At 45.7% G+C, this 16,298-nt stretch overlaps 1 protein-coding gene across 6 annotated transcripts in view; it reads left to right on the forward strand.

Annotated features, from left to right (window-relative positions):
* LOC113581896 (3',5'-cyclic-AMP phosphodiesterase 4C-like) overlaps positions 1–16,298 on the forward strand; it is a 44,639-nt gene that overhangs the window by 8,976 nt on the left and 19,365 nt on the right. Inside the window, exon 1 of one of the 6 annotated variants that reach the window (XM_027017341.3) lies at positions 8,921–9,123. The exons of 2 other annotated variants lie outside the window; for them this stretch is intronic. In XM_027017341.3, the coding sequence (XP_026873142.2) occupies positions 9,044–9,123 (80 nt within the window). In that variant the 5' untranslated portion in view covers positions 8,921–9,043. Of the gene's footprint in view, positions 1–8,920; positions 9,124–14,758; positions 15,736–16,298 lie in introns of those variants that run through there. 3 more of the 6 variants (XM_027017342.3, XM_035523143.2, XM_027017340.3) reach the window with 3 other exon arrangements.

Here is a 16,298-nt window from a genome sequence, read left to right on the forward strand (position 1 = left end):
TCACCATGTGTTACTACTAGCAGATCTCATGCAGCTGCTGTTCGACTAGGCAGCGAAGTCAACATGTGTTTCCTGCTCTGTGATCTGAGTCCTCTCTTTCATGTTTTGCAATAAAGTGAGGCTCATTCTCACTTCTCTCCCCAAATCATGGTTCTCATTTTAGCTTTTCTAACACTGCAGAAGACAAACCACACTTTCTTACAAATTTTCTCAGTTAAACTTTATAGGCACTCTTAACAATTAATATGTGAAATGAAATTGTGTGAAAATAATATATACTATAAACCCTTTTGGCTAAACCCTCTTAATAATCCACTGGAAGCTTAGTAATCCAATGGAAGCATACATTTTAAAGCTTACTGCACATTTCTGTTAATTTTTCAACGTGAACCAATGGTTTCTCATGAAATATAAGATCCATGGTTGAATTAGGGAAATATTTTACTACAAAGATTGTACCATCAAGAGAACTGTCTGAGTTTTCATGGGTGACCTCTCTAAACCTGCACTTTTACATCACAGGCAGCTTCCAAGGTGGTCTCATTTGTCGATCTCAGAGAGTAGAGATGCAGAATTAGACCGCTCACTGGTACACAGCTTTGTTCTCTTAGCCTGATGTTCTTTAGAGCTAATGGCAGGGTGTTTCTCAAAACAGCAGCTCGGGTGATATTGATTAGAAGCTTTAGCCATTAGTATGGGTCCCAGCACAGTTCTGGTGTGTTTTATTCTCCTGTTCCTGCTACAGGGATACGTGACCAGTGGTTTTCGGGCTTTCTTAAGTCTATTTGAACATGTAGTTTTGAAAGTTGACTTTTCCCACCGAACCCAGTTAACAAACATAAGATGTACTTTAACGCATTTGTGCAAAGCGTCAAATATTTAGCATATAAAACTATGCATGCACCAGTTTTCTCAGTCACTAGAGGTCGGTGTTTTCAAAGATTGTTCAAAAATCATTCATTCATATAAGAATGATTGAATTATTGAATACTTGAAGGATTATTGAAATTACTGAATTCAGATGTCTCTTGGATGTAGTAATTATATTTACTTTAGTATTTATAAGATTACACTTCTCCTTTTCTTCCCTCATTCTTTGTCCTTGGCCCAAGAAGGCTAGCATTATAGGTGAAAAGTCCATGTGTGTGTGTTTAGATGTGTGTTCAGCTGTGGCAGGCAGTTCTTTCTCGCAGAGCCGACCATTATTCCAGACCTCTTAAAGGCCAGTTGAGGTTCCCGAAGATCCAGGTGCACTGACGGTCACTCACACATCCTCAGAGCCCACCTTTCTTACCTTAAATTAAAACATCTCTGCTTTTCAGCTACTCTGGTTGCCTAGGCAATCTTACAGGCTGTCTGAACCAGACAGGCAGCCTTCGAGTTTGCTTTACAGAAGTGGGGGATACCATATCGCTATAGTAACATGCTGAGACTTGACAGACGACTCAGTGCCGTGAACACGGTTCCAGTGGAACCACTCAAACTCCTCTGTGAATGACAACCTTAACATTCCTACTACAAACCCAATAACAGTTTCTACTACTATTCCAGTTCATGGAAAAGTTTGATTTTCTTTGCTTTTCAGTGCTGTGGATGATTTAGTTTAGATTGGTTTAGTACTACTGAGGACAGATGGACCATAGGACAAGCCTTAGCAGAACGAGTCTGCCAAGAGATTCATACCATTTAGACAGAAGCAGTGACATATTCAGTTGCTAATGGCGTGCTCCCGTCCGCCATGCTGAACTATTTGAGTTGCTTGCACCAAAAATGATCATTGTGAGACCTATACATGGATGAAAGAATGTGTTTCTACGGCGATGGCCTTGAGTCTCCTAGTCTACCAAACTCGAGCACTCAGCATACTGGCCAATCAGCTGGCACCGCATGTAGCTTCACTGGCTAGCGAATGTCACACTTAACAGCCAGTCCAGCTGCAGTGTGTCCTGGACTTTAAATGGGAAGATTGTAGCAGCTAAGAGGAAATTACTGTTTCTAAAGAGCATTTTATATAAACACGTGGCTACTGTGCTATGGAACGTGAATGGACTTTATTTATGAACATTTTGTTAATCTCTGGAACACTTTAAATGCTTCATCAAGTATATTCTTTTCACGGGAAATGTCCTCACAAAACTTAAATATACAGGTATCTTATTAATAGATAATTATACATTGTATTATCATCATTCATGAGTAGGTATAGCAGTTTTATGCGAATACATTGCATAACAAGTAAAAAAGACCTTTTATAATATGTACAATTTTTAATTTTGTGCCCAAAATGGACACCATGAATTGTGGAGCCAAGTAAATTAAGTGTAGACTTGAGGGAGCCATTAAACCCTGGACGTTTGCTGGGGTGTCTGATAACAAGTTCATCACCACTTTACTTTGTTCTGAGGAAAGCCTCAGTGAACCATGTAATTGAAAGCATAGTAGTGCTTATCTCTCTAGAAGGTAAAGCATTTGTGCTAATACCACATGCCTTGATAAAAATACAGTCCTGTAGTGAGTGTGTGTATGTGTGTGTGTGTGTGTGTGTGTGTGTGTGTGTGTGTGTGTGTGTGTGTGTGTGTGTGTGCGTGCACGTGTAACCAAGTACGTGTCCGTCTTTGTCAGAACTTCATACAGGGCTGAGAATATTCTCTAGGAGCCCCATCTGCTGGTTGGATTTGGCAGGCATTTACCCAGCAGCTGTGTTTGAATTGGTGGAGAGATCAGACAGATTTTCTGATCCCCAGATCCCTGAGCTTTTGGATTTTAACAGATGTACCTTCACCACTCTCATCAATTTGTTAAACATACTTCATGGCTTCATTCAAATGACCGCTTTCTGCTTTCTCTTTAGAATTAGTTGGCCAAACTGATACACTGATACATTAGTCACAAAGTTCAATGTGTAGGGATTATTGTGTAAGGCTTATATAATTGGGAGCAGTGCAATAAATGACCCATTAAAGCAAGAGTGAGTATACTGGACATATATATTGTGCAATTTACAATGGTCTTCAAAAACATTGAAATCAAAACAATTCAAGGCATGCCTGAGCCACCATTTCATTTAGGCCCAGCTGTTGCCTCGTGCGTCAGGATTCTAGCTCTTTCTCTCAGGAGGCCTCTCACTTGACTGCATCCTAAAACCATTGCGATCTGTGTGGGAGAGAACGTGTGCTCCAGCCTGAGACGAGCCTCCAGCAGATTTACACTGTGGAAAGTGGAGCCGGAGGGGGAGAGGCCAGGGCAAGTGAGGGGGCGGTTAATGTTTACACGCAGATGGGCTGAGAAAGGAAATGATTATAGAAAGAATTTTTTTACCTCCCTTTTTCTTGGACCCTCGGGTCTCCTGTGGGTTTTCAGGCCAAAACCCGCCATCCCCCCCAACCACCCACCCCCTTTTTCTTATACTCACTCCCCCCACTCTACCGCTCCCCTCTCCTGGCTTCCTCCACCCCCTCCACCCCCCACCCCCCTTCTAACAGCTAACCCCTGCACCAATAATTCATCTAGCCATATTTAGGCAGGGGAAGGGAGGGAGTTCCTGTAATGTAAACAAAGCTGGAGCCAGAGGGCAAGCGATGAGCTTCGCTTGTGTCTGTCACAACTGCTCGCCAGCTCCCCTGAGTGAGGTGGGACAGCTCTGGACCTGGCAGGAGGAAGCCTGCACACTGCTCCTCAACTCCTGCTCCACCCTTCGCACAGCCCTCACTCATGAGGTTTCTGAACCTTCTGCTGCTGCTCTGGAGTCTCTGGGCCATTGCGCTGAAGTCAGTGGGGGATACCAGATGCTTGCGTGGCCATACCTACACAGAAGGAGCCCAGGGTGACTCGGAACCATGAGCGAGGCAGAGCAGGAGGGGAGCATCTCGGGACCGGGTCCACAGCCGGCCAGGATGAGGCCGAGGTCATCTGGCGGTTCCCCGTGTAGCTCTCCGACCTCAAGACAGTCACCACGTAACTCGCCACGCAACTCGCCGCTGCTCTTCCGGAAGCTTCTGATGAACCGCAGTATCGTCCTCCAGAGGCGGTTCACTCTGGCCCACACGCCCAGGTATGGCCACAAGCTTTGCCCTCTGCAGTGGAATTCTTACCTTCTCTCAGTTGCAGCATGTGCTCTTACCTGCCAATCGGCACAGACATGCTCCGACACTGAGGTCAGCAGAACAGCCTCACACTTTTTTTTAACCTGCTTTTTTTTAACCTTTTTTTTTTTCACATTGCTGGTTCATTTTTGCATGTCATGCACCTCTGAGACTCACAAGGAGCCTGCTAAACAGAGGGTCTGTCGTGTCGTTAAGGTAAACCAAAGTTTAAATCATTGGAGAGTGCAGGAGAGTTATCAAAGAGAGCTGTGCTGTGGAATGCTTGAATGGAGGCCTTTCTTCTGCTTTGGGTCCAGGCCTTCCTCACTGCCTCAGGTGACAGAGCTCGGTGTGGTTTGCCAGGAATAGGCTATCAGCTGGCTCTGTCTTGCTCTTCTCTTCTGCGCTTGAGTACAGGTGGGAAAAAACACACGTGAGTTTTGTGGTCTTTGTGTAGCCCCAACTGACCTCTGACCTCAGCTGAACATGTCGTTCAGTATAGAGGCATAGAAATAGCTCCAAAGATGCAGTCGAGTTCCTCTTTGTTTCTGGGCCTGTTCTAATATTTGTATCAGGATAAGTTATTCTGTATCAAAGTAGTTCCCATTCATCCGAATCATTTTTGGCAGTAGCCCAGAATAAATGCAGCGTGGTGTTTTGTTAACACTGTTATCCATCTATCTGGCAGCTCTTCGAGGAAACATTTTGACAATCAAACAGTAAATTTAATAGTCAGCCTTGACATACACTTTAACTACGATTGGAGAAAGTGAATTGTACAGCTTTTTGGTTCTCAGTGAAACATTTTTATTGCATAGACCAAGTTAAACTATTTCCACAGAATCTGACATCAGAGGTGTTTTGTTCACTTGGAAGTCATGAATGATAGATTGTCATGGAAAACTTCCAGGGAATCTATAGGATAATTTTTCTCGCCGTGAGGGACACTATGAGCCTTGTCATACCAAATTTCCTTCATTAAGAATTCCAATATATTTTAGGTTTCTAGTTTTGCTATAGGAAATCAAACAAGAGAAGAAGATCACTAAGTTATGCACTGGAAAGTTCTCTGAAGTGCATCTCGCAGCGAACTATTTTTATTGTTTTGCAACGGCCACATCAAGAAACATCAGGAGTAGATATCTTAGTAAATACACTAAAGCCATAGGCCATTCCACTCATTCCACTGCTTTCTGTGTGTTGCACTGTCAGTATATACTTTTTACCCTGGCTGAACCTAAGATGTCCTCTGGGTGTTTTGGCAGAGGAGCTTGTGAATGGTTGTTCTGTGGTTCCTGCAGCGGAGACAAGGGCTGTAGATAAGATGTGCTCATCTTTCAAACTCAAGAGTTATGGGCCTGTCTGGCTCATAAATCGTCCTCACACAGATCAAGTCTGGAGTATTTATGGTATCCGAGAGCCCCTATCAGTCATATGAGACAGAGGCCCAAATGGCTGCAATGTGAAACTTCAAATGTGCGAAGGCAGAAGATTTATCTTAACTGTTGCATTTAAGCTCTTGACACTTTAGTCATCTTGATCTCTTTTTTTAGGGTAAAGTCTGAATTTTTTGCTCGCCTCCTGTCTGGAGACCCAAAGGACTTCAATGCAATGGCTGCATGAAGGTTGTGATTTGACCAACATTCAGTGGCTCATTAACATGAACATTTGAAATGCAAAAGGTGAGGGATATGGGCCCATGCCAGCTGTTTTCACAGGCTGTTTTGTATTCTCTCGGTCGTGTGCACAGAGGATGTCTGCTTTCGACATCAATAGGCACAAACAAAGATCAGATAGCCAATCTATGCTATAATTATCCTCTCAATCACAAAAGGTGCATATGTGAGCGCATTGGCTGCAGAGTTCATTAAAAAAGATGAGGCCAGTCTCTGCACAGATTTAACAGACAGCTCAATCACTAGTTTAAGGCCTTTTCCACCCGAAGGCTCTACCCTGAATAAAGTCAATAAAACAATGCTGTCTTCCTCCTTGCTGACTGCATACATCTGGCAGGCTTATTCCTCCATTGGCTTATAACCTAAAGCCTTTCAAACCTTCGCCCTCCCCCCATCACCAAACATGTTGCTTTTGTCTCCAAACCGCGCACAGCGTTGCACAGAGCTGCACTTTCTTGCACCTAGACTGTTGTTTCACTTCTCCTCGCACTCTCCAGGAGTTTTACAGCAGTGTTACTACACGCCGATAGGCAGGCTGTCACTGCAGGCCCCTAACGAGCGTCTGGAGCTTTCAGCCTCTTCCCGCTCCGCCTCCCGCTGGCCGCACCGTCTTGTATGACCTGGAACGACCGCGGCAGATGGAGAGGGTGGAACGTGGCCAGCTCCATCGTGCGTTGACATGGCGTTTCTAATTAGAACGTCCGGTATCTGATAAAAGCTCCGGGGATTAGGTGGATTTTCTTTCATGACCAAAACACAGTCACAGCACACAAAGCACAAAGTATGAAGCGAATTTTAGTGCCATGCATGTGCACTGCTTGCCAAATCAGATAAACAGGATTGGCCAAGCGCTACTTTACGAGCATCCCAGCCATCATTTTCAGCAATTAGCTCTGGTGTCATAAAAGATAAACGGACCATTTGCCTCTTAAGAAGAGTGCCCAACGGAGCTGGCTGTAGATAAGCACTGGTGAAGGAGTGCTATATAGGTATGTGATGGCAGCTGCCTACTTTGTATAGGGAGGCCTGGAGATGGGAAGAATCACCTTCCCCCCTCTCACTGTTTACAAACGGGTTTTGATTTAGACATCTGAATAGTCCTGCACAAAAAGCATTTTTTTATATGCGCAACTTCTGTGTGCTGTTTGTACTGATGCATTGACACAGATATACAGTGGCTTAGACCTCGTCATTTGGCATTATACAGCCTTTGTGTTAAGATGAAGTCGTGTCTGCGTATGATTTATATTTCCTATCTTTCTTTTTTTTTTCAAACTCTTTGTGCCACCATGGTTTTGGATAAGCAAACTCATTATGAATGGCAATAGTGCCACACTGTATGTAGAATAAGCCATAATTTGTGAACTTGATCATTTTGGTAGCTAATTCGCAGCAAAGATGTATACTCGGTGGCTTTCTGCTACGATCGGCTGCTTTTGCTTTGGATTTTTAATTTTTTTTACACAAAAACGTAGATGATTCAGCTAAGGGCCTCTCATAAGTGTCCGCATGATTTTGAAAACCACTTCTCTCCGCTGTGCTAAGAGCAAAGTCCATCCCACTGACTCACCTGTGTATTGAGTCAGAGCCTTGCCCTAATGAGTCGATCTCGCCCCACGCCTGCTGCAACTGCAGCATGTATCTGCCTGCCTCCGACTCTCAATCAGCTCCAGTGATCGCACCGCACTCCCGGGGACCTTTGAGACTGCTCCATCAGGCAAATGACCAGGCCTGCTCTCTTTCTCCCCCCCTCCCCTGGAAACCCTGCCAGTGGCTCTCAGGGACCCAGCCAAGCCACAGTCACTGATAAAGGCAAAAACACAAAGAACTGCTGTCTAGATGACGCATTGGCAGCCAAGACATGAAGCTTGTCAAGGTTTTCCAAACACCTCTGCAGAGGAGTAGGCCGAGAATGGAGAGGAGTGTCGTTGTGAGTCCGTGTGCTGTCCAGGAGTATGCGTCGTAGCAGCACTCCAGGCCTGCGCCCGTGTGGAGGAACGAGGGGGCATGAGCGAGTCACAGCAAGCATGTTCCACTTTTCATCTGCTTGCTCCCTTCCTCCGCACACCTCTCTTTTTCCTTCATTCCTCCCACCATGTTCACCCCTTCATCCCTTATCAGCTCTAACAATAAATAATATATATGTGTGTGTGTATGTGTGTGTGTGTCTGTGTGAGAGAGAGAGAGAGAGAGAGAGAGAGAGAGAGAGAGAGAGAGAGAGAGAGAGAGAGAGAGAGAGAGTGTGTGCGTGTGTGTGTGTGTGTGTGTGTGTGTGTGTGTGTGGTGCTAGCACCCCTTGGGGATATAGTGTGCTTCCATGTGTTAGGCTGGGCCAGTGTAGGCAGGCAGAGAGGAGACACGCAGCGCTAGCTCCCACAAGTCCAGACACACATATGCAGCAGCAGATACAGCGTCACAGTGTGTGACTACACGCCCCCCCCCCCCCCCCACACACACACACAACACCAGCTCAGCGCCTCTTGGACATGCGCTGCTTGCCCAGGACAGCCAAGATCCTCATGTCCTCTCTTCTCGACTCTATCTCTCTCTCTCTCCCTCTCTCTCTCTCTCTCTCTCTTTCTCTCTCTGTCTGTCAGTTGCTCTCTCTCCTGCGCAACAATCCTGGGCCCTCACTCACTTCCAACTTTGGACACGGAGCCAATGCAAAACAAATATGGAAACTTAGCGGGACCTCGTACTCCCGAATGTACGTCTCCTGGGATCCCAGAGGTCGATGCTCTGCCAGCTCTTCTTTCGTTCCCCTTACTACTCTTGTTCTGCTCGCAGAAGAAAGCAGAGCTTGGTTGCTAGACAGCTTCAGGGAAAGCAAAATTAGTCCAGCGCACTGAGGAACTCCACAGTGTTTGTCGCAAGACCTGCCAGCGACCTCGGCCCCAGATCTGGGTGAAACAGGCCAGCAAAGTCTCGCTAACAGCATGTGAAAAAGATCTCGCCCGTGCCGTACCAACGCTGACGATCGGAGTGCAGGGCTCGGAGTGTCGCAGGCCCTCCCCACGGTCGGGCCACTTTCAGTGGCACCTCAGACCACGGACTCCTTACCTGACTGGACTGAAGCTTCCCAGCCACACCTCTTCTTACTAATCCTAACCCCCTTGCCCCTCCCCTCAGCCCCACCCCACCCCCGCCATGCCTGGGTAATCCAACTTCTTGCTTTAGGGCTGATCAAGATCAGTCCCCTGAAAATGTGCCTTCGACACTCTCAGGCTGCCATGTGCAAGCTGAAGCTGTGCACACAGTAAAGGGTCTGTCCCACAGTCTGACACCATGCACAAAGACCACCGCTTACCTCGCAGGAGCTCACTCTTCAGCTTTGGTTCAGGTCGGAGAAGGCACTCCTGCATCGGGTAGGTTTCGTTTTGTTTGTTTCTTTCTTAAATGGCTTCACTGGCTACCCCCTGCACTGCTAATGTTTACTGTTTGCTGCAGCAGGCTTGTTGTTTTTCAAGCGGTGTTTTGTGGTCAAATGGACAGGGGCATGTGAAAGCTCATGACCAGTCGCACTCCTGTTCTGCTCTTCTTTTAGTGGAAGGGAGTGTGAGTGTGGTCTCAGAGACTGTAGACAAGACAAACAGAAGTCTGACACTGACACATTGAAAGAGTGGCAGGCATATCGAGGCTTGTCACGAACCATGGCCCTGCGGCAGATGTTTCTCAATGAGAGGCAAAAAAGTGCAAATAACCTGTGGCGTCACGGCAGCTGCTGTGTTCCTGTTCCCCTACAGTTTGGGCTTTGTTTATTTATTCTTGTGGGCATACTGACATCTAAACTAATGAGGAGATTTGTGCACTGCTGCTTTTAGAACTGCTTTTGTGTGTGTGTGTGTGTTTGTCTTTGTGTGTGTGTGTGTGTGTGTGTGTGTGTGTGTGTGTGTGTGTGTGTGTGTGTGTGTGTGTGTGTGTGAGGTTGGCTTTGTTGGGGGAGGGGTTTGGTTGGGATGAAAACATCATGGTCCCACTGTCAGCCTGGCACAACAGAACAGCAATGATGTCAGAGTCAATATCCAGTGCACTGCAGCTCACATTATTTGACACAAGGCACAGTGTCCTGTGGATTACCCAAATTGCGATAGTGCTGCATTTGCATGTTAAAAATTATGCAAATCCTGAAGATTTGCAAAAAACAATTGCAAATTTGATGCTAAAGAATGTTTCTATAGGTTGCATAAGAAAACCTTTGCCAGCCTATCAGGCCTTTTCCAGTATGTTTTCACCAATGAGCATTATTAGTAACCTTTTCACACATTTTAACTCCAGCCTCTAAATTGTTAATTCTTTGCGGCAAAACATCCTTTCATCATTTCTTAAGAAGGCTTTTATAATAGCCTGATGAAACAGGTGCACTGAGTCCGGAAAAGGTTTAAATTTAAACTAAACCCAAAGCCCGCTGTTCTTTCTAAGTGCAGCAGTTTAGCTGTTTAAAGTCAATCCTCAAAGTGCGCCGATTGTGGAACTGCAGGGAGTGACTAAGACACAGCCTCTCCTTGTTATTACTAAAGCAAAAGAGGCAGTTGTAGTAATAAAACTGGACGTGCCCAGCGGAGTTATTATTAGACATGGCCTTTTTTAGAGTAAGGCAGGTCTGCTCTCCCCCACCAGGCCCAGTTTCCATCTCTAATCTCTTCCAGATGTGCTGATGTCACAGGCACATGAACATATCAGTGCCGGAGCCTTCAAAGCATGCAGGGCTGTGTTTTAAGAGGCTGGAATCTAATCCCCTGCCTGCGGGACGCGACAGTGTCAGTGCCGCCAGAGGAAGAAGGGCAGCAGCCTCCGAAATCCGCCTGTAACGACCTTACAGCAGAGCAATTAGCAGCAGTAAAGATGTTCAGGCAGCAGAGAGGATCCTAGGATGCCTCGTAGTTCTGCTGCTTACGGGCCAGGCTTCACGCTCCACGCTCGAAGTCAACATCAATGTGACGAGGGTTGACCGAACATTTCTGGACAGGCCATCTGCCCTCAGTCCAAGCTTCTCTCCAGAGGCTCCTAAGGTTCCAGCTCAGATTCCCACAGTGGGCCCTGTCATTCTGGCAGGGAGATGGAACTCTCAGTCACCCTTCGATGAGAGGCAGCAGCCTCCTCTGTGGCTGACAGAAGATCTCACCATCCTGCTGCTTCAGGGCTCGACTCTCTCCTTATAAAGATCTCTGCTGCTGGGGTGCCCTTCCATCAGATAAAAATTATTCGGAACATCAGCTCACTCTTTATTTGGACCGTCCCCAGCAGATGGTCTACAGACACTCAGGTTGTTAACAAACTATATGGTGAAACTTACCATACTGGACAAATGCAAATACACTGTGTTCGGGGGATGAGGGTCACGTTTTGAAATGATCAAGCTTAGAATCAAAGCCAGGGGGAGGGTTTCCTAATTCCCTGAGGTCCTGGCCAGAGTGTATTGCTAGAGTGTTTCCTAATTCCCCGAGGTCCTGGCCAGAGTGTATTGCCAAGCAAGGAGGAGCTTTAAGTGTTCAGTCTGTTGGAGATTCTACACTTCGGCTTACATTGTTGGTTTAACATTTTATGTGACAAATTATTGCAAACCAGAAAACAACTGCAATAGTAGGTCCAACATATGCTTATTATCCATCAAATTGAATTTTTTTTTTAATAAACTTAGAAGAAAATATCCTTAATTAAAAGACATTCCATCACTTGTGTATGTATGCTATTCTTTGATTCTCTATGAAACCGTGTACACAACAAAGATATATGATCTTAGCATGTGCTGGAAAATAAGGAGAGAGACGATTAATAAAAAGATAACGAAGTATGTGACTTGTCCCAAAAATAACAACCAGAGTCTGGAACAGTTCCCAGAGTGCAAGCAGCAGTCTGATTACGGCGTGTGCCTGCGTCAACTTCCTATCCCTAGACACTGCAGAGCTGACCTTCCATTCACTGCCCAGTGAACAAATCATGTTTTGTTTTGTTTTTATTTCTACTGTCTTGCATGGTCATGTTTATATAAGTTTTACCACGCAACATGCCAGTGATGTGCACACGTGAGAAGTATACACAAGTATACAGTCTGAGAGGATCGCTATAGAGCCATATCCATAAATACTGACCTTGAGTGGAAGCGTTTGAGAACGCTTAATGGCAGTCTATTTTGTGCTTAATTTGGGCTGTCTTTACAGTCCAGGAGCTGGAATTATTGCATTTTGTCTGGGTAAACCCTTCAGGTTGAACTGTAAACTATAGTCTGTTTTCTACTCCCAGGTGCTTGAATATAGAATCTCATGATTGTACACTTTTTACTCACACACACACACATACACACACACACACACACACACACACACACATACACAAATATACAAATATTCAGTATGTACTCACATATACCCGCAAATATAGAGTATGCACTCAGACATACACATATACAGTGTGTACTTACACATACAGTATATACTCACACATAGCCATACATATACAGTATATATTCACACATACACATATAATATGGACTCACACATACCCCATATGTACAGAGGCAGGCTAAACTACAATAACAATTCTTTTTTTAGTAGACAAGAGTGTTTGGGTGTATGTGTGTAGCCACACACTAGGTGGCGTTTGGCCCAAGCACAGCTAGAGTGGGGGCTCTGCCCAGCAGGGCATTGAGCGGGGCATGGGTGAGGTGGGGGCATCACGGCACAGGAGACGTTCTGGGCTCCCCGCCGGGCACCTTTTTTCAAGCAGCGCATTTCGAGGAACCTTCTTATGGTCATCTCCCTGACCTTGATCTGTTAGGCTTCACTGTGTTATGGTATATGTGGTTCAACTGTGATATCTTCCACCAAGTTTATAGCCTCATCCTAGCCGATAAGACTGGTGTGACGTCACGTGAAGCAGTTCTAATCAGTGTGCTCTGTGTTTAATGGCTTTGTAAGAAACCCAACCCTAATCTGTGCATTGCTATGAGTTCAATAACATCGCATTTGTCTCTGAACAACCAAAAGTGAGATGTACATATTTCATTTGTCTAAAAGACTTTAAATATATATACTGCAGACTTGTAAATGTCAGTGAATGCAGTGAGTTTTTTCAGCGATCTTTAGACCAATAAGATAAGATAATATCTCTCTTTATGAACTGCTTGTGATAGGTTCAAACAGGAGTACAGCTCACGGTAAAGTGGATTTGTTAATGCTCGAGTTTTCGTTGTTGCTATAATTCATCTGAGCAGTCTCTCTGAAAGAATTCAGGAAATCTTTAAGGGAGTCTAACTAGGAATCTTTGGTATCTGTGCAAAATAAATAAATTGAATTGAATGTAAAAAATTATCATTTTAGATTGAGTTGAAAAGGTCTATATTACTTTATATCTCACTGAGGACTTTTGGAAAGAATTTTATTTAAATAAAGCATCTTTGGCACCAGCCAGGGTTGTTAAACTTCAGATGCATTTATTATTTTAAATCTGTTCTGTTTTTCAGAGCTGCAGGGTCAGCCTATGAATCATTGCAACACACTGCAAGTTACTGACCTCAGTAGTTCACACTAGGTGGTGCTGTTCCCTTAGCCAGGAAAGCTGCTGTACTCCCCCTTGTTTCACTGGACAGCGCAGTCCTGCAGAGCAGACCACATTTGAATCTGTTCTGTTGCATATACTCACACAAAGCTGAATGCACTCGCTAAATTTGCTGTTGCTCAGGACATCTTATAATAGCAGTCCAGGGCATTTGGTAAATCCAGAACACACGTACCAGTAATGACTCAACTTCTTAATGTCTTTTTTCAGAATGATTCGTAAGCTGTATGGCATTTAGTTTCACCTTTTCATCCTCTCAGTCCACTGAACTATTAAAACCGCAGTATTTATGAAGTAACTGATTAACCTCTAGAGGAGTTCTAATTCCTCGAGCTTCTAAGTCTAAAAGTAAAAGCTCCCAACAAGCCTAAAGACATTGTGTAAAGCCCACATGAAGTCTTTAGACAGGAAGAAGATAACCTTCTACTGCACAGAAGAGCGCTCCATGTCACATAAACCGTATGAATCCAGCATGCCGTCTAAAGCTTTCTAAAGTACAGGTTCTGAAATGGAAACATCAGTAGCACAGCACTGGTAAATGACCTAGAACGCTACGACCAGTGTGTGCACATGCATGCTTATGTGAGTGTGTGAGTGTGTGTGTGTGTGTGTGTGTGTGTGTGTGTGTGTGTGTGTGTGTGTGTGTGTGTGTGTGTGTGTGTGTGTGTGTGTGTGTGTGTCTGTGGGCATATTTTTATGCATGCCCATTTGTCTGCCGGTATGCATTTTCCATATGAATCTGGAATCCTTCTCAAGGGGGTCACACCCCTGTCCAGTATGTGGTTGACTGTGAGCAGTTGGGGAGAAAGGCACCCCTTTAAGCCCCCTCTCACACCTCTGACTAAGCAAATATTTATCCTAATTTAAGCAGAGATCCTGTTCAGCCCTGGGGGGAACTGGGGAGCTAAAGTGCAGTGGGGTAATTAAGCAACCAGTCAGTGTTCAGAGTCAGCCCTGTACCAGGCACTGATTTCATGCGTATCTCAGCCTAGGATGAAGGTGACCCGTATTGGTGCTTAGGGTGTAGTTTTTATTTTAACTATCAGTTGATGACTGATCAAAGTTAAGCAGCTGGTCATTTCCTAAGGTGATTTTTTGGGGCGGTATGGTGAGAAGGGTAGTCGTGCTGTATATATGTGTGATGGTAGATAGTATGACTGGGAGCATGATTATATTGCCGTGTTTTCTTTTTTTTATAAGTAGAGTGGGGAGGGATCTTTCTTCCACAAAGAGTTAATGTTGGAGACATTCCAGGAAGGCTGGAGCCACTCATCCTGTGGGTCTACCCCCCCACCACCACACCCACCCCCTGCTTCGGTGCTGTGACCTCACTTCTCAACTGGCACTTGTTCAAGAACACAAGAACACACGTGCACACAGCCAAAAACACGCAGACACGCACACCCGCACACGCACACGCGCGCGCGGGCATTCTATATCGGGTGTGCATGCTGGCGAGGCGCTTCATTCGCGTATGAGGTCAGCTGTCACAGAGAGCTGGAGCTGTGAGTGGACAAGAAGGGAGGTGAGGACCGACAGCAGAAAGTCAAGCAGGAGAGAGAGAGAGAGAGAGGGAGAGAGAGAGAGAGAGAGAGAGAGAGAGAGAGAGGGAGAGAGAAGGGGAAAGAGCTCGAAGGGTTAGGAAGATCAACAGCACCATGGATCCGTGCAGCAGCACAGGAAGAGAAGTGGCTGAAAGAGAAGCCGGCAGGGTTTTCGCTTGCTCTCTGCCTCCTTTCCAGCACCGTTAGTTCTCTCTCTCTCTCTCTCTCTCAGAAAAGCTCACGACTCTTTCGGCACACATAAACCATGCACCGACTTGAACTTTCGGCACACTAGTCTGACCACAGGAATCACACCAAGACTCTTTTTTCTTCAGGAAGGAGAAGAAGCCGAAGAAAAAACAAACAACAGAAAAGCAAATCATGTGACACAGCTCCAAGCCAACCAAGCACAGCTGGAGGAGCACGACCGTCTCAACCTGTTTTCTCCCCGAGGAGGGATGAGCGCTGAAACCGAGCGCGGCGTGCGGCTCCGAGGGTTGCGCACCAACTCGCCAGGATCCGGTTACTCGCACGGCTTTCACCCAAGTCGCCCATCTGTCTTTCGTGAGTCGTCCGCGATGGGAAGTGCACGCGGCTTCGAGAGGCCATGGGCGCACGAGAGGAATAGGTGAAGAGTGCGAGTGGAGAACAAAGCAAGTGAGGGAAGTGACAGTGAGAGAGAGAGAGAGAGAGAGCGAGAGAGAGAGAGGGAGAGAGGGAGAGAGAGAGAGAGAGAGAGAGAGAGGGAACCATGAGCTTGCCGACCAACTGTGGCTTCCTTCCCCCTGCCGACCGGGCCTTCAAAGTGTGGAACGGGAACATCTGCGGGTCAGCGTGCGCGGTCAACTGGCCGATCGACATCGTGCAGAGACGCAGGCGGTAATTCCCTTCACTACCTCCCTTTCACAGAGCCAGGAAGGCAAGCTTTTTTGAAAAGCCGCCAGCGACGCGTGTTCCTGGCGTGTCAGATGATGTCTTCACAGTGGCACCTGGTGCTGCGCTGGTTGCTGTTGAATGATGCCTTGCCGTGATTAAGATGTGGTGTGGGGTGTGTGTGTGTGTGTGTGTGTGTGTGTGTGTGTGTGTGTGTGTGTGTGTGTTGCATGTAGAATTTCAGGAAGCAAAGTTCTCCACCTCATGCATAGAGTATTAAACTGAAAAAGTTCATGGCTGAACTGTGCAGGTGGAGTCCAGGGTCAGACACATTACCCGCTGTTCCAGAGAACACTGTTGTCTGCGACTTCAATTTTTTCCCCATTACCAAGCACATACTGTGTACATTTCAGTTTAGTTAAGTTAAAATGCATGTCCTGTATGCAGAATTCCATTAAGTCCAGCGGAAAGATAGAGTATTGATATTGATATTGCAAACTGCAAACAGTATTCAAGAAAACTTCATGTTAAAAAATGTCTTGTAAGTTTAGAAAAGCAATAACAAACAC

This window comes from Electrophorus electricus, chromosome 26, assembly GCF_041902795.1.
Source record: "Electrophorus electricus isolate QZ-2024a chromosome 26, ASM4190279v1, whole genome shotgun sequence".
Classification (NCBI taxonomy): domain Eukaryota; kingdom Metazoa; phylum Chordata; class Actinopteri; order Gymnotiformes; family Gymnotidae; genus Electrophorus; species Electrophorus electricus.